At 39.9% G+C, this 25,063-nt stretch overlaps 1 protein-coding gene across 4 annotated transcripts in view; it reads right to left on the reverse strand.

Annotated features, from left to right (window-relative positions):
• Positions 1-5,887: 5,887 nt before the first annotated feature.
• Positions 5,888-25,063, reverse strand: part of RHOBTB1 (Rho related BTB domain containing 1) — a 37,553-nt gene continuing 18,377 nt past the window's right edge. For 2 of the 4 annotated variants that reach the window (XM_062579891.1, XM_062579892.1), the window contains exons 4-10: positions 17,866-18,051; positions 15,105-16,072; positions 14,552-14,670; positions 11,959-12,109; positions 10,171-10,259; positions 8,733-8,838; positions 5,888-8,197 (exon numbers count right to left, since the gene is read on the reverse strand). In XM_062579891.1, coding sequence (XP_062435875.1) covers positions 8,028-8,197; positions 8,733-8,838; positions 10,171-10,259; positions 11,959-12,109; positions 14,552-14,670; positions 15,105-16,072; positions 17,866-18,051 — 1,789 coding nt within the window. In that variant the 3' untranslated portion in view covers positions 5,888-8,027. Of the gene's footprint in view, positions 8,198-8,732; positions 8,839-10,170; positions 10,260-11,958; positions 12,110-14,551; positions 14,671-15,104; positions 16,073-17,865; positions 18,052-23,647; positions 23,674-25,063 lie in introns of those variants that run through there. The other 2 variants (XM_062579893.1, XM_062579894.1) reach the window with 2 other exon arrangements.

The raw sequence follows: 25,063 nt of genomic DNA on the forward strand, positions 1-25,063 counted from the left end.
GATGAAGCAGTGAGAGGGAGCAAAGTAGCTGAACCTGCTGCTTACACCTGACAGTCCATTCAAGAATTGATTATGATTAGCTGTACACCCAAAGCAAAGAGATTAGGGGCAGGTATTGATCAGTTGCATGACCCTGGCAAAACCTTTTCTCTCTGAGCTTCAACTCTTCCGTGAAACAAAGATAACAGTCCTGAGCCAGTATGGTATAGCTCTTGGATAGACATCCAAAAGATGAAAAATGTGATAAAACAGTTAGACACTTGTGCACAGAGGGCTTGATTGTGCACAGCCTGCCGAGACAGGGCTTAGTGAATGGGCACTAGTCTCATTAAGTGCAGCTGGTGCAGTAAAGTTTCTCTCAGATGCTCCATGTTATCCTCCAAAAAGCAAAGGTGAATGATCTATGCCTGTTGCCACCAGTGCCACCTGGCTTATTTATTAACATTTACTGTTATAAGAACTGCTGTAAACAGTAGAGCATCATGAGATCTAGCTAGCCCCATGAAGGAAGGTGTTTCTGAAATGGCAGGAAAAGACCTATTTTGGATAACTCATTGCAAAGGAGCATGTAGATAGGTGGGAAAAGCCACTCTGCCTTAAATTCTTCCTCACAAATCATTATGGAGTGAAGAAACAGCAGTGCTAGGTCAGACCAAAAACCCACCTGTCCCATTAACCTGCCACTGGCAGTGGCCAAAACCTGGTGTCTAAAGACAGAGAATAGGGTGAACAGATAGCACTGCCTCCTCTGAAAACTCCCAGCCTTCACCTATCTGTTCAACTTAGGAAGTTGCTTGGTTGGGCACAGTTTTTATGTAGTTATTAACTCCCTGTAAACTTCTCATCCATGAACCTTTCCAGATTTCCTGTGCCCCCAGTATCCCATGGCAAGGAGTTCTGCAGCCCGACTGCTCTGCACAGGCAGCCTGACTGAGAATGAGTGCAAGTGCAATAGGCAGGACTGCTGGGTGTCTGTGTACTGATATGTTTATTTTATTTTATTTTTTTTTTTAAAAAAAGCCAAGCTTTTGAAGCCTGAAGCTAGTATGTAGTTTTAAATTGAAAGCTACCTCCTTGGCCCCAGTCTAACCCTGTGTTAATGGGCTGGGAGGTTGAGGAATCTCCCCTTCTTACTATTTGCTCCTAAGCAAAGAAAAAGCTATGGAGCTAGGAAAAAAAATTCAAACTTCATTGAATGCTGCTCCTGTAGCTACAGCTAGTCATACAGCAAGGGCCTGCTTCCTCTAGATGCCTGGTGCATCTGCTCAGTGTGCCACTGCTTCCTGGAGGACACCGAAGCTTTCCTGGAGTCCTACACCATGCTCAGGTAAAGACCAGCAAAAGAGAGCAATCAGTCCTACCAGCAGTTTGGAAAGAGTGCCCAGCACCTCCTGAACTGACCTTCAGTCCCCTCCTAACATTCAGGTGTAAGAGACCTACAAAGGAAGGAAAGCAGGTCTTTAACTTAATTACCCAATTAGCTTTTGGTAATTATCTAATTGATGCACTCTTCTTATTTCTTACTCCTCCTATTTTCTTAACAGATTAGCGTCCACCAAACAAAACTTGCTGCGAGTTAAGCAATCAAAACCTTGCAAGAACAAAACCTGGAGCAAATAAAGGTGGTGGTCAGCACAGGTGTCAGTCTTGGCAGCTCATTGCTGCTGTTCATTAGTAACCTGAGACAGAACAGGCAATGTGGCTGTGGGAACTGCAGTCCTCCACTGATCGCACCAGCTGCCAGGGAGAGGCACTCTGCAGCAGGCCAGAAATTGCTTCAGCACAGTCCAACTTCACTGCCTTTGGCCGGCTGAAACGATGGGGACCAAAGCTGTGCGGACCTGCCTCAGCAACCCAAAGGACAAGCCGGAGAGAGCTGGGGGAAGCTCTGGGTGCCACTGGCAGTGCCTGGCAGCTGCAAGACAGAGGCAAGTCTTTCTCTCCAAAGATGAACAGCAATAGAAATTGTTTGACAGAGCACTGTATGAAGGCTTATGGACCAGCGACACTAGATGTGTCACTAGATCACACCCCCTGCAAGATAACCCAGCTCTTTCCTCTCGCTCTGCTTTCCCTGTAAGATCAGGGAGGATTTGCAGAGCGCTCTAGTCCCCAAAGCGTCCCTGTGGATTCCTTAGAAACTCCCTTTCTTTGCACTGCCTGTGAGAGAAGGAGCTGTCATCTAGTACTGTTCTATGACACAATGAGATCTGTTAATTATCTTAAGCTAACTCCAGGCATGTAGATACATGAACATGTAGACAGTAATCAGCGCAGGGATCAACACTACTTTGCAAGCTGGCCATAAGCCTAACTGAAGACCCAGGAGAGAAATCTAAGGAACAATCTTTGTAATGCATATAGCACAACAGCTGGCTGTACCAGTGATGGCGAGGGGATCACACCTGAATAGCCAAGCAGAATGGCTAGCTTATGTCTAAGATGCAAACTTAATCACAGACCTTTAAACTACCATAAGATTTTTTTAATGTATGATGATAATGTGGCTATTCAGCAATAATACCTGCAATGCCATCTAATTTTTATTCTACAGCCATAACTTTAAAAAAAAAAAAAACCCACAGGGAATAAAGGATACCCTTTTTTTAAATTTTAAATGTTACAGGCAAGAAACTTTTTTAACAACCAACTTATGACACTTCACAACCAGAAATTTCTTATCTAAAACTTCATACCAGCCAGAAAGGAATGCATTGAGGAGGGAGGGAGTAGCCAGACTGGAGGATTGTTTCCTCTGACCAGTGGGAGACAGCAATGGGCCCAGATTGCTGATTTTATGTAGGGGTGAGGGCTGCTTTTTTTTTTTTTTAAAGCTGTAAAACAGAGGGTTCCCTGATGTCGACAGGGAAGTTTCCCTCTCCCCTCCCCTTTTGCATTTTTAGATGGTACCTGAAATGCTGCATCCATGCTGTCATGCAGACAGTGCTGACCTGCATGTTCTGCAGCTGGGTCTCAGCCTTCCTGGCTGCTTTCTGAACGCTGTTAACTGTTTTCCCGCAGGCTCGCAGCTGTCTGTTGGAGGCTCAGTCTTCCGCTTTGTGCCGTCCCAGCAAAGGAGACTGGTACAAGATCCTTTGTCAGGTAAGGTCCTTGCTGCTCTGGAATACCCTTCAACATGGGACAAAATTAGATATCCTACCTTCAGCGGTACTGGACTCCTCTGCAGGCAGGAGGATAGAATCTAGGAGTGCCGATGTCCTTTGGGAAAGGATATTAAATGAATCAGCAACACAATATCATGTTCGCGCTGTTCCTAGTGGCTGAGGGCAGGCAGGACCTGCACCTGGGCACATCTGCTGCTCCTAGGCACCTGCTGCAGCACTGCACAGGGGGGTGTTCTAGCTGTATGGCCTTCTTACAAATGAAACAGTAAGGCTGAACAGTTAAGAGGAACACTTCTGTGCTAACCTCTCCCTCTGAGTCACAGCTTAATTTTCTCTGACTTCTTCTGGAGTTGGATACATCAGCACAATCACTCTTGTATCTTCTGAAGTTCAAATTTTCTTCTTGGCCTCCTGCAACCTTGATCCAAAAGCTTTTCAGACTTCTACCAGAAATTAAACATAATTCTGCATAAGCAGCAGTGAGGTATATAGCTTGCATATATAAATGTACAATAGTATCACTGTTGTGCCTCCTAGTGCCAAGTGATCCTGAGACATGAGTTACATGCTCTTAGCTGCAAGCAAAGGCACAGGTTAGATGACAATGAATTATCCTATTGTAGCGCCTGCAGGACGGAGGTTATGCTGCTAAGTCTTACCCTGCATGCAGTACACATGGCAAACCTCTGCGAGCAGATCTGGAACACAGGCAAGTGGTAACGCTTCAGTTCATTAGCTGGCACCTCAGAGCCCAAAGGCCATAGTGGTAGCGGGGTGTGTGTGTGGGGGTGTCTCATCGACTTTAACAGGAATTTTGCCTTCAGGACAAATGGACTCATGCAAGTGCTGTTAACTCACTTTAATGGACAAAAATCTAAGGATTGAGATGTGGCAAGCAGCCACTTTAAATACACTTCACTGAACAGAACCTACCTTAGACTCTGACCGAGAGGAAATAAATGCCAACATATCCAGTAACAGAAGTATGAGGACTGATCTAGAAAAGGGGAGAGTAAGGACAAAAGCTGTGGTTCATCTGACAAGGTCAGCAAATCACTTCTGGTCCATTAAAAATTGCAGCCCAATAAAAACTGAAATAACCATCAACCTTGAGCTTAGGCACCAAAATAAATCTAAGTTAGCATATTAGCTCTTCTCCTATAACCTTTGTTATAGGAGAAGGAAGATTTGATTCTCAGAGTGGGATTTCCAAGATGCCTTCTGCTAGTTTTCCGGTGCCTGTAACTGAAACACGGTAAAACCCTGCATTTCACAAGTCAAAAACTTCTAGGAGTAACAGTTCTGTGCTTGAGGGATATCTGCGGGTGAGTTGCTGAAGAATCAAGGAGAATACTGTACTTTATCACCTTCTTCTACCTTCTCTGGTACAATCATGTTTTCAGTGCTCAGAAGGGATGTCCAGAATAATCAGCTCTTCTATTAGTAACCCTTCTTAATATACCCCGTATTTAACACTGTCTAGCTTTACTTTACGTACCTTGAGGCACGAGGTGACTACAAGACAACGAGCGGGCCTCCAGTGAATGCAGCTAGTGAGCTGTGGCTGAAGTCAGGGTGATCCTTTGCCTTGCTCACAAATGCTTCTATTTCTGCTACCACTGAGAGAACAGCACAGCTGCCAGTGATTTTTAGTGGCTTTGGCATGCTGTTTGGGGGGGAGGGAAATAGTGGTTTGTGTGATGCGGTTCTTCTGAGATGGACTTACTTGCTCTCAGATGTACCTCTCCACCTTAAAGAACAATTAGGCAAATCCTGTTTCTAAGAAATAAGCTGAGTTAGACTCCCCAGAAAAAGAAAACAAAGGACAAGCAACAAATGCCTGTAATACTTAAAGAAAAGTTCCCCAAAGAGCAAAACTTCTGTTTTGTTGCTTGTACACTGCTGTTTCCATCACAATCAGATGGCAAGACATTTTTTGTCTCTGCTTCTTGATTTGAGCCCATTACTTCACTTCTAATTGCAAATGCAAAGGAATAAAATCTTGCTTCCAAAAATAAATCAGTGAGATATGTAACATGCTCATAAATTAGCACTTTAGAAAAAAAGTACATTGTGTGCTGAACATCTCACTTTCAATGTCCTTGGCATTGCCCAAGAGCTGTAAGAAAAAAGAAAAAAAAAAAAAAAACACAAACAAGGCATTCTTGCCACTCTGTCTTGCAAGTCCTCTAGAGGAGCACTAACTTTCTACCTTTGCCAGTTTAACAACCTATATGCAGGGAGGTAGTAGTTGCAAATCCACTAATAGGTAAATAGGAAGTCTGTAAAATGATTGACAACTATGGCAGTGGGAAAGCAGGAAAAACATTTTCTGCAGAAAGTTCAGAGCATACTGAAAAACTAGCAGAATTCATGCTGTTTACTTGCATTTTTCCTCCCTATGTCTGTCATGATTAATTAGTTTCATGTCCTGTGGGTAATATCATGGTAATTAAATATTAGAAACCATGGGGAAAAGTGTCAAGATTATATATAACTTTTTTTTTTTTTTTTTTTTTTTTTTTTTTTTTTTTTTTGCTATGCAGTTCAATGGTAAGTTACAAGCACCCACCTTTTCCCATCCCAATCCTATACAAACATTATAGGATCTTCTTGTGACGTTCCCAAGCACAAATCCTACTGAGCCAGGCACCTGAGTTCAGTATATTCAACGGCTGATACCACAACTGCTGGAAAAATAACACTAGAAATAGAGGTAACTAATGCAGAACTTGGAAGTTCTTCAAAGAACTGGGAGACGCTTTGTAACTAAACAATTTTATTGACTTTTTTTCCAAAATAAAAAACACAAAATAACCACCAAGATTAAAGGCCATAGACAGCATTAACCAAATGAACCAGCCACTTGGTTATAGTAGCTGATAACTAGTACAACTGGATATTATTGCATATACCTCAGTTTCATTTATATATCCTTTACAGTTTGGCAAGATTACAATCATACAGTAGCTTTGGTTGTGTAAAACCTAGTAGCAACACTTATTTAAAATGTGCCTGTTCAACATTTTATGACAGTAATTCCATCTTAGTCTTGACATGCTCTCTCTCATTCTTTCCTTCCTTCCACAATTTACATTACCACTGACCAAGGATTAAGGAGACTGTATTTGCAACCATTGTTTATAGCCCTTCTTTATCACCATACGGTGATGAATCTTATAGAGGAAGGAACCTGTCACTAGCTTTCCTTATAGAAGCCTGTAGAGCAGCATTTTTCTTCCCATGCTGGGCAACTTCTACCACTCTGGTAGTATCTGCTGTGAACTAGCTCTGTTCAGAACTCAGATACGTAGAGGTTTATATGGCTTTCAGTCCAAAGCCTTAGTGACCTGTGCCTCACCTACAGTACTGGGGTTTGACTGTACTGCCTTGCCTTTGAATACAGAAAAGAGGAAACAATACAAACTGCTTTTCACATTGGTATGCTGAGCTGCCAGCACAGAACAACATTAACAAACCTAATACAAAACACTACCTTCTGTTAAAGAATTGTGCCTGAGACACTGTACAGGATTGCATGTATATGTTCTACAGTATATTTATTTCCTTTTTGGTCTTTTAAATACTCTCTCATCCTTATGTATTATAGTGTAACACTGCAACATAAGCGTAATGGTTGATTTAAAAAATCATAAACACACAGGATACTGAAAAAACACTGGAGGCTTTGTTTTTCTTGCACCACTTCTGCAGAATTCTTCCCCCCACTCCTCCACCCTGTTTGCCCCTACCTGGGAATATCTATCTCCAGAGGGAATACACAATCTACTTAAACATAATCTAACATGTCTGAATTCTATCTGGGAGAAGGTACCAAACAATTTGGATCAAACCGAAGTGATCTGGTATGTGAAGATCCCTCTCCATTTACAAAAAGCTACAACACTAAATAGCTCCTACTTGTTTTTGCAGCCCTTTCATTTGCTTCCACTGAAGCAAAATGGAATTCTGCATGAGGAATGGCTGCATGGTTAGGATCCCAATGGAACAAGGTAACTGCCACACAGTAATTCAAACACAGGCAGTGTAACTGCTTTTTATATTCAGGTCCGTACCTGTATAAGGATATAAATTAATAAGCCCTTCTAAATGATTTTAGAATTATCCTCTTTAATCTAGACACTTAAAACCTCTGAATACTTAAAATCACTAGATTTCACATGGCCCACATAGTTGTAATTATTTGCACTTACATGGCAAATATTAAGAAATACATTTGCCTCTAGTTGAACAGGTAATTATCCTGACTACTATTCAGGTGAACAAAGATCAAGCACTCTATATCTTGCAGTTATTGGATCTTATTATAACCCTTTACTTTAGAGAGGAGAAATAACCACATGATTATATTACAAATGCACAGTACTTGGTTTAAGAAAACCCTTATACTAGCCATCTAGATTTTTTCCTAAGATGATCTTTTTATGGGATATTCTGAAGGTGGTCCCTCATGACTGAGGATTCTCTCTATTTCACTGTACTCACATAGGAAAAATAGTTAAAATCTAATTACAAAGCTGCTACATGGTTATTTTGTGATCTGTAAAATAAAATCAAATCCAGAATTTTATTTAAACAAAATATACCAGATAGTATAAAAATATTTCCCAATTGGAGTTTGAAACATTAATGTTGGGTTTTTTTGTATAAAAAGAAATGTAATAATGGTAGACATTTATCTGCTTACTAGCCAAAAATATACATATGACTTCAAGGAGCTGTTCCAGGCTCACTTTGAGTGAGCTTGTGCTTTTGACCATAGCAATAATAAATGCACACATGTGGAACAAAGTTGGTGCCTGAAAACCTGAACTACATCTTATTTCTAATGATAAGACTAATTTCTGAGGCTGGCTACAGATTTCCACCTGTTTGCTTTGCTCAGGCAACTACAGCAGAGGAATTCCAGAAGCACCACTTCCGCTTTGAATGGTGTTTATTCAGTGCAACATCTTCTTTTTCTCTTTCTTTTTTAACTCGCTGGTAGTGATCTTCTTCCTTTAAGTACCACACAGGTGGCCAGCGATGCCTCTCAAAGTATTCTTGATTATCTGAGTAAAAAGAAACAAGCAAAAGCCCCCAAACAAACTAGTAAGATACACAAATTGCATCTTGATTATCTACAGAAAGCTGTGCAAGATCTCTACTAGTGAATCGTTTATCCAGGCCCTGTGTCAGTTCACTCCTCTGAGACTCCTCCAGTTTCCTGCTCTGCCTGTCTCAAGCAGTGGAAAGACTTTGAAAGCAGCAGTACCCAAGAAGCCTCAGTCCACCACAGAAGGATACAAAAGCAAAAAAAAAAGCAGAGTGGGTTTTTCAGGACGGAGCCTGCAAACAGCTCCATTGCTTTTATCATCCCTGAAACAGGTGGAGAACATAATGCTTGCCCAGGAATCAGGCTAATGACATGGGCTTTTCTTTACAGATTGGAAGAATCTGTAAATCAGATTGTAAGAATCAGGAGAGGAAGAGCAGAGGCTCAGTCGCACAGCTACCTGAGCTCACCTTGGTGTCTTCGGGCTTAATGTACTGAGTGGGCAGAAAGAAGGGGAAATCTTAGGAGAACTGGGGAACAGTTGCCCATACCTGAAGATTTTGCTTTGATTTCCTTGCGGAATTTGGAGCAAACGCTGTTGTAATTGGTACAGATGTAGTGCAAGCACCAAGCTGCCAGCTGGTTAGCATTGTGAAACTGCAAAGAAAAACAAGCAGCTTGTACCGTTTCCTGAAGTTATCGTTCATTTTGCAGTCCCAATTAACCACCAGAGCAGTCCCTAAGGGGTTGTATCCAGCAGTGTTCTCCCAAGCACACAAGGGAGCTTCTGAGAGCGGTTATACACCCTCTCCATCACTAAAAACCCTACTCTGAAGTACCTCTCTGAAAGACTGTTCACTGAAAGAATTAAAGTATTGCTGAAAGCTCAATACAAAACCTTCTGCAAATTTCTGATGGTTGTAAGGAAACACAGCTATAATGCAAGTCAGATTTTCAGAGCACGTGTATCTGTTTTGGCTTTCTGATTGTCTGCTATGATCTTCTCAGGTTATAAACACATCATCCTGTAGTAGGTACAGAGCACAGAGGATATCCTAACTGAATTTAAACATGTTACTTCTGTCTCCAACCAAAGAAAAAAACCCTTATAAATTCCAAATTAAGTAAAACAAACTGTCTTTTCTTGGAACAGGTTAAGTCCTGGTTTTATAACAGCATTGTAAGTATTGCACAGAGAGGCACTTGAAAGCAGCTGAAGGAAATCTTGCATAGGGGCCAACTTGTGCTGTTTTTCAGCACTGCTTAAACTCTGGGCTTCAAGACAAGCCAGAGCCAGACTCTTCGTTAGTGTGAAATCAAGAATAATTCAATGTATAAAATATTTTAGCTTGTACTACTGTACTTGGGAGATTACTGTAGCATTCCTTTGGGGGGGGAGGGGGAAAGAGATATGCAGTTTAACTGAGCTGTGAGCTCCGTCTTTTCGTAGTTTCTGGGACTCAAGCAGATGTTTGAGACTGTGTTTGACCATATAGTAGTAGGATGTGCTCTCAATCCAACTATCAGAGGACTGGCTCTAAGTCTAAGAATATAAAGAATTTTGCCCATGCAATATAGGTCTAAGAATATCTACAAGAATTTAAACGGAGAGGAACCCAAGGATCAGTTATATTACAAAGCTGAAAAGGTTTCTTACATTATATTTCATTTTAAAACACAGCTATGAGAACTTACAGCTTGGAAGCACCACAATCAAGAAAAATTAAAATATGCAGTTGAAAGACAACCCCTCTCCCCTAGCTTCTTTAGACAGAGTTTTTTATCTTTCAACTAATGTAGACAAGGTAAATCTCCTTTACAAAAGAAGATAAAACTAAGTCTTATTGTCAAAAGTTTTATTGTTTCATTTTACTGTCAAAATGAAAGACTTTGAGCCACTTACTTAGATGTAATACTCAAAACCATTAAGGTACTGAAAAATAATGCAGATGGCCAGAATATCTTTTAAAAAAGACAGTCCACACTGACCTGGGCCAATTCCAAATACGATAGTACTTCTCCATCTATTGCAATGCCACTCATGGAGGCTTTTGTCAGCTCTTGTACTGCGTGCTGTTCTGTTAGATGAGAAAACTAATCATTCACATGGGAAACAGTCACATGTCAAGGTCATACTACCTACCAGAAATATGCATTCAGTGAACAAGGCACCAAAGGAGCTATGTTTTCCCTCCCTCTAGTGCAGATTCACCCGGAATAGTCCAAGCAACTTCAGACTGAGGGAAAGCAGACGAAGTCAAAAATCTGGCTTTTATGGTTATGGTTAGAGATTCTCCATCACTGGCACAACTGTCTTACTCCAGTGGGGCTGGAACTGCTGAGATGAGGCTCTGCTCCTTTGCCTCATTCCAGACAATTTGCACACAATTCCTATTTCTGCTTAGAGAAAGCAAGCCTGCAATTAATAACCACTAACAGAAGGACAAAGTCTGGCAACCACCAGTCTCTTTCTGACAGAATGGTTGGCTGCGATATTCGCTACAAATTACAAGTACGGACCACTTGTCTCATTTGGATGTTACAAAATCAACAGACAAGTCTTTAGGCAATAGTGCACTTGCCACTGTGTTGGGGATTTATTCGTGAGTGCACATATGACACTGAAATAGAAAAGTTCACTTCAGGCATTTTAGATCAGTTGTTCCTAGGAGTTCCTAATGAAGACTGCAATCAGCTCCTCACAAAAGTCACTTGCTGAATGTTCAAGAGTTTCCTTAACCCTTTCCTACAAGCATAAACATCTTAGGGGTTGGAGTGGTTGCTGAGTAAAACTGCCGGCTGATTTGATCCTGCTGGGTCCACCTGTTGGCAGTAGCCTTTGGATTCAAAATATTTCATCAAAAATAAATGAAATGAAATACTCTTAATAGTAAGTGTATGTTTATGCTGCAACTACTGAAAAGAATAATCATATAAGGCTCCCAATAAAACATTGTTATAAAATCAGGCAGTAAAAGACTTGGTCTGCCAGAACCAGTGAAGATAAGCTACACAGTCCTGACACGCAACTAAAGGAGAGTTAGGATTTGCTACATGATTAAAATTTGCCTGAATTTTGTCCCACAACTATATGCAACTTTGTTTTGTCTGTCTCTCTCCGTTTCAACTCTGTTTTGGCCTTGGCAATCTCCTCAAAACAATGCCAAGCTACCTAAACAGATAGAAAAAGACACCCCCCCACCCAGCACCACCACCCACAGTTTTGCGGTGTGCACTGATTTAATTTTCAAACTGAGCAGTACCCTATCAGTCATTTTTGTCTAAATAAGTGGTAAAAAAAAGGTTTTCTTTCTGAGTTGAGGATTAAATCCCCATATATATATATATATACACACCAACTCTTGTCTGGGTGGGTGGTGAAAAAGAAATCCATGAAACATTTCTACAAACACAAAATCAGATCAATTTTGAACTGGCTCAGTTACTCTCTTTGAATAGAAATGTGTAACGGATCACCTCACTCTATGTAAAGGAAAGCCTGGGAGCTTAGTAAATTAGTAAAAACAGAATGGACATTACAAAGTACAGACAATGCTGAAAAGAAAATTTATTCTGCTTTAGCCCAAGACTAAGAAAGGCAAGAGAAAAACGAATACATTTTTCAAGTGAAAATATCAACTTGTATTACAATTTGCCTTGTAGAAGGAAAACATTTATTTTCCTTGACATATGGAAAAATTCCTGTGTTCCAAGATTATTAAGACATGTTCCAGCCACTGCAGAAGACATGCATTGGACAAGGCCACAAATCCTTACCTGCTAGTGCGACCAGGTGAGGAAGGCAAAACCTGTTTGCCAATGCAATTAACTCAAGTGTGTCCAGTTCCTGACTGCAGGAGAGTTGTTTGGTATACAGGTAATCCAAAACTGCTTGCATGGAAGTCGTGTTTATGTTGGGAAGAACTACCTGGAAAAGATATTAAAAAGAAATAGTCTGTAGTAATTGAGCCCTTCCCATACAGAGGTCACATTTCACATCTGTCACTTTGCTGGACTTTGTTTTTCTCACCAAGTTATTTTAGAAATGAAAAAGTTCCTCAAAAAAAAAAAAAAAAAAAAAAAATCAAGAAGCTGCCAATAGGAAAGCATACTTCCAGAGTCAGATCCTTTGCTGAAACAGGCAACTCTGCCAAGTTAATGGAAATGGACTTCCATCCAGTAGTGAATCTGTTCAACACTTTCTAGCCTGCAAATGGAAAATGGATAGCTTTGTGGGACATGTAACAGCCACTGAGTACTTCCCATGCCAAACTATCCTTGGTCTGAATCCAACCCTCAGCAGAATTGTTGAGGAATGCAAGCTATCTGCTCCTGTTGAGGGACACTCTGGAGATTTTAATATAACAGAAACCAAAGGATAACCAAAACCCAACCTCCCTCTATTTAAAAATAATAAAAAAAAGTTACCCAAGGTAGATGGTTAGGATGGGACTGAGAACTGAAGAAATGATGTAAAGAAAATGTAAACCTCACACCTCACCTTTCCTGCCACACACATGTAATTACTACAAGCACTGTGTAATGAAACTACCAAAACTTTGGGACGAAGGCTATCTTATTTCTCACCAGCACAAACCTAACTCTGTTTCACTGCAGGGAAGGCTAGAAGAAAAAGAAGGAGAATTAAACAACTAATTCTAGCCTATCACCACAGTATCTCAGCTACCGTTTGCATAGATGATCACACTCTCCTCCAAGGAACTGGGTAAAATCGGTTCTTGTGGCGCTCTAGTTTGCGGCAGGAAAGTTCGCTTCAAGTACCCAAGCTAGCCGCTCACACTCAGCGGTTTATAACATACGCCCCTATAACCTGAGAGTTGCTGGCACTGAAGAATTGCACTGTGGTATTTGGAAGAATTTGTAGTAAGGAAATTGGCACAAAAAACAACAAAAAACACCCCCAAAGCCCCACTCAAAATTGTGAAGAGAAATTGTATGTACATGCAATTAATCTGACTGCCTGGGAGCAGTCAGCATATATTTCCAACTAGAAGAGGGCTAATCCTTGTTCTTATGTAGTTGGTAGTTAACTTTGGGAGCTTGTGAATTTTTCTTTTAGCTCTGCCTGGATAGTTGCAATTCAAACTCAGACCTCATAGTGCTAACGCACAAACCTCTAATGCATATCAGACACTGTGGGAAACCACTTATTTCTCCAAGGAAAGGGGGCTAGTTGTAAAATTCATTAATTATTATATTTTTTAATGCAGGGAACAGTAAGTATGCGGTAAATAAGTTAATAAAATGTTGTATCCCAGAAAGAAATAGTAGTAAGTAAAGAGTTAATGGTCGGTCAAAAGGAAACGCATTAAACTCTACTTTTATTTCTAAATTTCCAAATTCATTATTGAATGTTTTAAACTCTAGAAAATGGAAGCCAAGTACTTTAAATTGCAAAGATGAGCTAAGACTGTTAAGTTTATCATTAAAAAAAAAAAAAAAAAAGAGGCTGGCAGAAAATGAATGTATATTCTTCATTGCCAAGTGTTGCTCAATACAGTCAAACTATCTATTTTTAATGAACCACTTGCTAAGCATGCCTCTGGGGAAGGAATTATGTTTACAACTGTACTAGAAGAAACAAGAAAAACTTAAGTATAAAACAATCTTCCAGAATATTAAATACTAAAAGCCGAGCTCTTCATAGGAATAAGATCCATTACTACCAGAAGGAACAAGAAAAATCAAAGCAAAAAAGCAAACTCTGTATACGGGTAACACACAGGAAAAAATACTAGTAGAATGTTTAAAATTTGAAATTCTGAAGGCACCTGAAAATACAAAGCTTCTGCTGCAAACTTAACTCAAAGCACTGAGATCTTTACACCGTGCCTTATACCTGCCTTATGCAAAGGGAAAAGCTGACGCACTTGAGTTTCCTCTCAACTGTGCTTGGTTTTCTACTCATGTACTGAAAAGCCAGCCCCATTTTCTAGTTTAATTCTCCATGTTCTTTAGCTTTTCTTTTCTCTCTTCTTTAATACTTTCATGCACTTCCTCTGCTCCAGATGTTCTCATTGTAATGGTTCTGCTTGTACAATATATATTCACACAACAAAAGAAATTCACAACTTCTGTTTTTCCCTTATTTCATTTTTTGAAGAATTTCAATTTTCAAAACCCTGCTCTGGCACCAGAAGCAAGGCATCTCATGCCCTGCAGAAAATACGGTATGCTCTTGGCATCCTAAATTCAGTGCCTTAAGAAGAAAAGTATCCCGGTCTTCAAGGGAAGAATAAAGAACCATTCCAGAGGTTACTGCAGACCTTCAAATAGCTACAGAGTAAGGCCTCCATCTGCCCAAATCCATAAGATGTTATGAGCAAAATAGACAAAAATGAATAAATACCTCACTGTTTGAGCTTTCAATAAATGATCCTCCGAACATAGCAGACATCCATTCACAGCTACAGATCAGCAGAGGCTTGTGGGCATTTATGGTTCCATCATCCAATTTAAATGTCACATCTGCCATGGAAACAAAGAAACAAGCACAGCTGCAAATCTGGGTATAAAGTGAAACTGTGTCTCAAGAAGGTACTTTTCACTTGCACTTTTCTTAAGCAAGGACTTTTTCACTTTTTTCCACCCAGAGATAACTCTAGGATTTTATATTGGTAAATGAAAAGCAATCTTAAAAGGCTCATTTGAAAGGGAGATGCTGGATTTTCAGCACTTTGGAAAATTAGGTGACTTACTTAAAAGCTTCTGTATAGATTTTGAGAAATTAAACTCTAGACTCCTAACTTGAAAAGACTGGCCCCAAGTACTGCTATAACTTTGGGTTTATCTCTCCTCTCAGAACAATGTAAACTGTCATAGTTTTTCAAGTTCATGAAGAGATAATAACATGAATAAAAGGATAATTAGGATTTTTCCAGTAAAAGTGTGTATTTACTCACCCGAAAATGTCCCTTTACAAAGGCACTCTTTTATCCGATTAGCTTTTCTGACATGAAATGCTTTAGTAATCTCTTGATTCATGAAGGCTTCTTTATTCATAATATTCTCCACCATCATTCGCAAGTCAAATACTTCCAAGATTTCAGCAATCTGAGCTAATCTTGTGAGATCTTTTTCATTTTCATCCAGTTGCCCCGTGTATAAAAACTGCAAAACAGTTTTAAAAGGTCCAGCCTGCACAGATGAATCCATTCTTACCACAGTTACAAGACATGTCCTATTTGAGACAGGGTTCACTTGCATTTCCTTGTGCATACTAACAAACCCTTTACCCCAGGATGAAAGAGATCTTACTGCAGAATTAGTTTCACCAGCTTCAGGTTCAAGCGTGTTTAGAGAGTCATCACTTTCTGGTGCTAGAAGTTTGACATCTGCAGATTTTAAGGATATCTCATCACTGTCATCATTTGTCTCAAGATGACATGTCAGAGCATCCCTATTTGTACTTTCCTTATTACACTTTGTTTCATCCAAGTCTGGACTTCCCTCACATTCCATTAAAAAAAGGTCATAGAACTTGGAGGAGGAGGTAGCTAGGTAAATCTTGTGAGCAAAAACGTAGTTCTGCTCCTGGAGAACAAACAAAACATCTGCACACAGCGGGCGCTCCAGTAAATATCCAGCTTCATTCATTCTTGATATGGGACACTCTGGAATTTTGATAACGGGAGGAGGTGCTTTCGGAGGTAGGAATGGAGCTTGAAGGAGAGGTTTCTGGACCTTCTTCAAATGTGATTTCCAGAACTGCAGGTGTCTTCTGGAGATCAGGGCAGCTCTAATTGCATTATCAAAAACATCTTTAATTCCAAACTGGTCAAATACACTGGTTTCATAATATGGTATCCCAAGCTCCTTGGCAACCTCTCTGCCTCTTTCTGGTGGCAAAATGTCTCCTCTTTTTATAGGCCTAGGGTTGAATAAAAACAAATCCCCTTACAATGGTCATCACAAAGTTACTCCAAAAGCACAGAATTCAACAAAACATTTCAGCACCAATTTCTGAGATAATTCAAATATATTCAATGCTGATATAATTCATATTAATATGAAATACAAAATCAAGCTCACAGAGCCCTCTGAATATCTACAGCCACTATACGAGAGGGTTTTACAATAGCATATAGTTGCGATTGTTTAAGCTTGGTGGCATCTTTGTAATGTAACAATCTTACTCAAGATAGGTAGAACTCACTTCCAGAAAATGAAGCAAACCTTTTCCCTGTTAAAGGGAAACTGACAGTAAGCAAAATTGATAGAATGCTCAAGAACTCTCATTATTAAAAAACAGCTCCCAAAATTCCTTTTTACTGAGATACTGTATCAGTGTCTTTGTATCCACCCTTTAAACTCAAGTGGGCACTCTCATAGCCAGAGAAATGCCACAAATATAGCTAAGTATGAAATGAGAACTATTTTAAGCTTATGCTTTTTAAAGAAAATAATAGCAGTCTATGACTAAAACTGTAACTGAACACACTTGGAGATGGGCCCATCCTGGCTGCAGAAGCAGTATGTGGAAACTTGTGAACTTCCAGAGCAGCTCTAGCGCAGGATGTGGGGTTTAAAAAAAAAAAAAAAAAACAAAAAATCTGGGCTGGGATCGAGCTTCCAGACAAAAGTCCATCTCGCCAGAAGACACGCTCCCAGCAGCGCGTTTGGTGAGCACACCGTATTGGGCAGACAAAATCTGGCCCAGACTTAACACACTCCAGACAGCAGCTTTCTTTTGTTGCCAGTGAATAATCATTTCAGGTTGCAGAAGTCTGTGCTAGAGATGCAGAGGTCAAATGTTATGAATGGTGAAGTCTGAAAGGAGGCTTAGGGAGAAGAATTCTGAGTTTTAGAGCATCCATTTCCTTTTAAAGAATCAACCAGAAAGCTCACCCCACCCACACAAAGAAAAAATCTGTTTAGTAAGTTTTAAAATTCACCTATGAAAATATATTGCAAAGTAAAGAATTTGAAATCAAGGCAATGCATACTGTTCTAAGAGCCCATGAAATATTAATTCAATCCCTTTATGGATATGTGTTACAGTAAAGTTCTTAATTACAAGATCATTGGTATTTTTCCTATGAATCTGGCCTCATTCAGTGTGCAAATTCACATTAAAAAAAAAAGAAACTAGAAGTAAGCAGGTAATTAGAGAACAGTTTTGCCCAAATGTATGAACGTTAGTCTTCTGAATCTGGGGAAAACAAAAAACTTTTCTGGAAAGTCTGGCACATCTTTCTTTTAATCTCAGAACCATAAAGATTTAATTTACAACCACTTGACCTTTTGTTATGATCTGGGATTATGGTTATAAAAGAAGATTCAATTGAGAATTAAAAAACAAAACAAAACACCGTAGCAGAATCTGGCATATAAATAATAACAATTACTAGATGTTTGCATGTGTGTGTTCTCTATCGGAACATGTATATCACATCTTAGTATGTCACTACTGCCAGGTACCATTTTAGACTATTATAGTTGTGTCCAAGCACTCAATAAACTTAAGACCTCGAGTGTGTAAAAACATTGTTCAAAATTTACAGTAAGAAACTGCACGTACAGACAACAAAATGAAAAAGGAAGAAAGCGCCTATATATTATTTTATAAAAAAGGATACCAGGCAGTATCATTTCTCTTTGAAAAGTACCATACATGGGTAACACAGTGAGATTTCTTAATTCTTATTTTTGTTTAAACTTTACCTTGCCAAAGGCCGTCTGGCTCTGTTAACTGCTTCAAGATCAGCGTAACGGAGATCTAGTTGGCAGCCCACCAGAATGACAGGTGTACGAGGACAGAAGTGCTTGATTTCTTGATACCACATGGTTTTCACATGATTCAGGGAATTAGGATTAGCAATTGAAAAGCACAGAACAACTACATCAGACCTAGAAAGGCAGCACGAAGATAAAAATTAAAAACCAACAGCCATGCTTTCCTCTGCAGCTTCACCTACTTTCATCACTTCAGCTTGAAACTGTTCCACCCTATGCTTTGAAAAATGCACTGAAACCCACATGTCAGAACACACATTATTCGTGCAAAGGTTTGATAGAAGCTACATGTTTCACCACGAAAGCATGGCAGCACAAAGCCACAAACCTAGGGAGCACCACTGGAGGATGGTCTCGATGCCGAAGGATGATCTCTATGTGTATAAACAAATCACTAGGAAAAGAGTTAGGGCTTGCCATTCTCCACTTCTGCTCCATAGTTATCCGGAAGCTGTTACTGTTCACAAAATAATTCTGCTGACTGGACACCTAAATTCTAATTTGAGGATCATTAGCATTTGGAAATTAGAACAGCACACTTCTGAATTTGTAAAGGGGAAATACCTTTCACGTACCCTTTCAGATACTAAGGCAGTCTCCTGTGCAAGGAACGTTGCACAGCAATGCTGCCAATGCCTGTAATAAATAACTTGTTAAAATGGCAAATTACTACAGAATTGCTGTAATTTGGTCACAGCAGTGACTACTTTACAATATAAGTCAAAATAAACATCATAATGAAAATAAGGGCAGTGAAGTATAGCATAGGACACAGTCAGTTATAATCACAATAGGTATGACAGTATTTGCAGGCTTTTAAAGCTTTTAGGGGAAAAAAAAAGTACTTTGCCAAATCAAACTGCTTTGCAGAGCCAAAGTACTGAGATTAAAGTTGGCAGTACAGCTACCAAACCAACCTAACTCTACCAAAGCTAGCACCCTAGGGCAGAGAAACGCTTCAGTCTGCCTCAGGGCATTCCTAACTTGGGCCAATTTCACTATTTATGAAGTAGGATGGAATATTACAAAGGAGTTTTCAAGCTCTTGGGTCCTTTCAATAAATGCTGAAAGGATTAAACATGTAAAAACAATCTCAACAGCATACTTTTCTCATGGAAAAAAGTAAAGTTGAATTGAAACTTAGGAAAACTTGAGGGGAAGGGACATTTTGGGGGCAAGCTATTCCTACAGAATTGTCAGCAGAATAAGCTCAGCAATACCATGTCCAGCTAACTTCTATTACTCTTTAATTTAGCCCAAATGCTTGCAGTGTCTGCAGTTTGTGTAACGGATAGAGCAAGAGCAGTGAATCTTAACATTTGCCTTTTAAATAATGAAATATCTCCTCTGTACTGCTGCTTTCTACACTTTAGCGAGGACACAGATCTATCTAAGCAAGACTGTTTCTAAAGATAGCTACATGCAATACAGGTATTGCTGTGAGCCTGAATTTAATGCTCCTGCTCCAAGTTTGTAGCTTATATAAACTGCAACACATCCATCATATTCAGAGACAAAGCCTTTTTAAACAGTAAATGTTACCTGTTAAATGGAAAGGGTAAGTAGTCAATGCACTGATCTTGTATACACCTGAGGCAGACATTTTACAAAATCAAACTTACTCTACTCTTTTGTGAGAGTAAAATCTAGACCCCAGTAAAATTTGCTTAGCTCCCAGAAAGCAGAAATCAACGCACAGCTATGATGGAAAATCTGAGTTCCATATACTCTAATCAGGACAACTGTTCTTTAATTCAAGATCCTCAGAACTGCCAGAAAGGCAAATGTTGGCTGTCTGGCAGGCCCCAACTCTAACTAAGCATCTTAGAGAGACAGACTGTCCTGTGCCCTTCAGAAATTAACACCTAACCCAGGGGAGTAATTGCAGTCTCCAGAATCCAACCCTCCTGACTCCACAAGCCAGGAGAGATCACACCGCTCCGAAAACCAAAAGGAATCGGAGCCCAGTGGGAGTTTGCCGGCAGGAGACGACAACGGCTTCCCTGTGGCTCTGTTGTTGGCAGCACGGGCTGATCCCAAACGTGGGCTCCAGCGACGAGGCCGTGCTGCCTTGTCTCCTTGGCCAGCCCACCCTGAGCTGCTGCAGGGCGGCCTGTGGCCAGGTGCGAGGCGCAGCCCTTGCCAAGCATCTCACGTCAGATTGTGCTACTGAGCTGCATGTGGTTCTTGAGCAGCTCATCACACTTGACCTTCCCACTGTGACCATAAAACTGAGCTGTGGGTAGGCTGGTTTCTTTACCTATAATTCATAACGTGTGGCATTACACTAACAGAAAATTTCCATCTTACTGTCTTCCAAATGAAGGGAAAAACAGAATTAAGAGGAAAAAAATATATATAATTTGCATGTTATTTTACTAAGTTAAAACCTGGACTGCCCTATAAATAAAGATCTACAGAGTTCTGTGCTGGACAAGGACAAATAAATTGTCCTGTATCATAATTAGGGGACCAGGGAAATCACTGGGTAGCTACAGAGTTCACACACAGTACCAGCACCAGAGCGGGGTCTATCAGCTCCCAAAATACCTTACCATAATAAATTAAGTTTTCATTCAAGTCATAAGCACGATGTGCACTGCTAATACAAACTGGAGACAGTAAAACATGGGGAAGATTAACTGTCCACAAAGGACTGTCAACATTTGGGAAGAACAGTGTTTGTAAACTTTAAATAAATACACACATTTTCCTTTAATGTCAAAGGCACATTTACAACTTACCAACCCCGAAATACAAAGTTTGTTTGACTTTTGTTCTTAAAAGCTAGAACCTGTCAGGTTAAAATAAGGCATTAATATCTCCCAAATATTAAAAAAGTTACTTTTACATTCCCTGGGAATATAAAAGGAGAAGATTAAAAAAAAAATCTAATTTAGTGTCATTTTTATGTGCTTTGGTTACTTGGACAATGAGAAAGGATGAATCAATTTTACTTCTGCTTTCTTCTTTCCCTCTGCAGCAGTATATTAGCAAAAATCTGCTTTTTTTGAAAACACATTTCATAACCATTTACCTATAAAATTCAGGAATGATTCACAGAAACATTTCTATAGACTTGAATACTGAAGACTGCTTTACAACTTCTCCAGCATTGTCTTCCTTACAGTAGCATTCGGTTAAGGCTGGCAACAGGCAAGAAATCCTTTACACACACCTTCGTCAAATACTACTAAAAGCCCATGATTACACTTACTACACATACTGTTACTCAATATTGAAATACCACATGCAACAAAGACAAGTCTTAGAAAAAACTCAAAGATAAACAGTAGCTTGGATATTCAACATGGTGTCTTGTAGATTCACTGGAACATGCTGGAAAGGTGTTAGTGTTTATTCTTGCTTCTGCTTTCCATAGGCTTACCAGAAGAAATGATGAATCATCTACTCCACACTTGGAAACATCTGAACACACTTAAGTATCACCAAAACTCGTAACTTCTGACTTGCTCATGTGTGTGACCACTATACACAGTGGAAAGCTCTGCACCACCGATATACAAAAACAGGTTTCTTTCTACTCATTGGGGGCTCTAAACAGGGCAGAACACAATGTAGCTGTGCAGGATGTGGCAGATGGAAAAGAGGAATAAATTCTCTCAGTTTTAGGCAGAAAACAGCTACCACTTACATGTGTGTCACCTCCTAGCTAACCAGAACCCTGCACTTGAGCTACAAATTGAAGTGTCCTTCACCCTCAACCTTCCTTTGCCCAGTTCTCTTAGTTTTAAATACTCTCAATAAATTGAAAGAGCCATCTTTTCTCCCAGATTTCTGACAGTGCTTAGTACTAGTGTCTTGGGGACAGAAGGGTCTATTCAGCCTGAGCTCTATTTCCTAGTCTTGCCCTTCTTAGGTGATGGGAAGAAGCCACTGGATTTTATTTATTCATTTAACTGTGTCACCAGGTAACTCAAGCCTAGCATAAGAGCAAATGCTCTCCATAGAGCTGCAGAAATAATTTTTAATGCAAGCATTAATGCAAACATGCATGTCTGAAATCAGCCCAGCTTGGACTCACCACAGTTATGGACTACCTATAGGAAGCTTCTGCAGGCAAAGAATACGTCACGAACGCTCCGCAATACAAGACACCTACAAACACAGGTATTACCTCAATGCATTCAGCGATACATACCCAAACCTGGGTAAGCAAAACTTCTGATGGGAATAACCAGCAATTTTTAGACTTCAGAATTGAAAAGAAACCCTCCAAAGAACCGAATCTCTGGCAGGGATCAGCTCACGGTGTATTGCCTCTAGCATGCAAGCTACGAACTGTATCAGATATACACAGCACAGTCCAAGCTGCTGCAGAAGAGCACACAATGTTGCACAGACAGAGCTGAGACAATGTGAACTCCGGCTCCACCAGTACTAAAGCTACATGTAACCACCTGGAAGCTACTCTGCAATCACTGCAATCAGAAACTCTTGGGGAGGAGCAGTATTATCAAGTCTGTGACATGGCTTTCTCAGGGAGCTGTCACAAGCAACAAGGAAATTAATACCTTCTAAATAAAGCCACTTTAGAGCTTTATTAGAGCCCTCCACTGGTCTGAGGCTGAGATTTTAAGACTCATTTGTTTCCACTCTATACACACTTCAGACTTGGTGTAATAAGCTGCACTACACCATATTGCTGATCCCTCTTCTGATAAAGATCTGAGCTGCAAATGACTCCAACCTACATTCCTCTTCCCTTATATACTCATTTTAGACAGGCATTCAAAGGAACAGCAATACTAAATGACACCTAGTATCTTCTGTAGCAACTGTGCTTACCAGTTGACTCTCTCACGATCAGAATCAGGAGTTAAAAACTTTAGTGGCAGTTGCAGATCAGCTAAGGTGGGCTTGTCTCGTTAAAGAGATGGGCCGCCCTCCGAAATGCAGGCACCACGTTACCTAGAAAGGAGTGTTCCCTCTAGCTCATGATCTACAGGGTACTGGGAAAAACTGCTGCTTGAAAGAATCGCTCATCATGTGTACAGGGTATCACTTGCCATACAGTCAAGGAATAATGCTGCTGTGTTCACAAAGGGGAAGAGAATAAGGCTGTGAGACCACAGAACTGAAAGAGGAGATGTCTCCGACCTGGAAATCGGTGCAGGAGGGGGAGGGAGGGAAAGGAGGAAGACCGAACTCTATGGCCACACTGTCTTCTCGTCTTTCTGGAAGACGAGTGAAAAGCACATATTTGATTTTCTGAGAGCTTAAACAACACCCAAGAGTCAAATCCTACAGAATGAGTTTAAGGGTAGACAAACTGTAGTTTGGTTGACTACAAGTCTGTTGCACATGTTCATTTAAATCACACTTAACAAATAGACGGGGGAAGGAAGGGGGGACCCAGGGAATTTCTCCTATTAGAATCTTTATTTTTTTTCCTATTTCTAGATTTCCGATTTCTCTGAGAAGAAGCAGGGCTGAAGTAAGATAGTCGACGCTTAGCACTTCGTAGAAGCAAACAGTTTGGTACAAACTGTTAGACTGTCTGGATTTTATCAGAACAGCTAATTCTGAGATGTGTATTTATCAATAAAAAGTTATTTTCCCTTTGTTCTTTCTGTCCTCAATTTTTTTCCACACACTTCCCATAATTTTGCGGTGGGCTTCCTTAGAAACACAGCTGAATTTATCCTATTTGAAACAGAATTTGACCAGAACTGTATCTAGGGTTCACCTGCATAGGTCTTCAGCCATCTGAAAGGAACAATCGTGCAGCCAAAGTGCATATACCAGCTCTACAAAGTTCCTAAACACAGCAGGCTCAGGCAATAGAAGACCATCTAGGAATTAAAACCAGAATCTCATTATGACAGAAAAAAAATCTTGCTATGTCTCCACACCAATCTGTGTACATTTTGAAAAGAGATGTTCACTCAATTATATAACATTTTTCATGCATGCATCTCAGAGCTGAACAGAAAAAAAACCCAAAACAAAAAAACAACAACTTGTGCAGACAGCTATAAGCAAGGCTGATAATATGTTTTAAGTGGACTCAGTTTTTAGTAAATGTGGTTGCAGCCATCACATGAAATGAGAAGAAATTCGTAAGTGACTGGTGAGCATAACAAAATGACCTGAATACACAGGACTTATGTGCACGCACTCATAACAGATGAGTGATCAGGAAAACTTAAATGCAGGGGGTGCCTGGCATGGGAGGAACTGAAGGTACCAGGTAAGGCAGGGCAAGACCATGCAGTGCCCTGGACGTGAGCAGGAGAATCAATTAGTTCTATACTTTACCGACAGCAGTGAAGCTTCTTAAGTACTGGTGTAATGTGCGAAACTCAAAATGCCCTGAAATATATTCAGATTTTGTGGTGAGTAGCACATAGATCTATTTCCAAAATTTTTGTAACTTCACTGTTAGTAAGAAACAACAGCAATAAAAAAAAATAAAGCTACCTTTAAGAAAATCATGTATTTCAAGGCTGTTCTTCAAAGTGGAAAGAGTTTTCCTATATATTCCTTACAAACAATACATCATTCTTAAATGTATGCAATTTAAAATCTCTTCTGTTTCCTTGGAAGTACCCATGGGAGCATGTACAGAGAATGACAAAAAATGGTTTGGTATCACAAAGAATGATTAAAATACCTCATCTTCCATTGCAGAAACCTGTAAGAGCTCTTATTGTACAAATGCCTAGCCAGCAATAGGACTAAAAAGAATGGCAAAGCATACAGTATGGGCAAAACAATTTTATTTTTAACTTAAAGGACTGTGGACACAGTCTTGGAATTTGGTTCATTTTATAAGAAGTAAAATTTTCCGTAACTCTGGTTCAGCATTTACATATGAAAAATACTATTTTATTGCTAAATAGAACTTTACAGCAGAAATAAGCTGCCTGCGAGTTACCTCAGCATGATTCCAGGCCAGTCTAGATTCAGTTAAACTCTCTTTAGAATCAAATATGTTTGCACAATATAGTCATATCCACAATGTCATGTTAGTACATCCATTCTTCCCCCGCAGACAGAGACCTTGACTACTGCATTTCTTATGTAGGAACAAAAATTCTATGATAAATACAATTCTAGAGATAGTTATTTGAGGCTGATGACAGTGAAATATTCCGTACAT

The sequence above is a fragment of the Rhea pennata genome, chromosome 7 (assembly GCF_028389875.1).
Source record: "Rhea pennata isolate bPtePen1 chromosome 7, bPtePen1.pri, whole genome shotgun sequence".
Classification (NCBI taxonomy): Eukaryota; Metazoa; Chordata; class Aves; order Rheiformes; family Rheidae; genus Rhea; species Rhea pennata.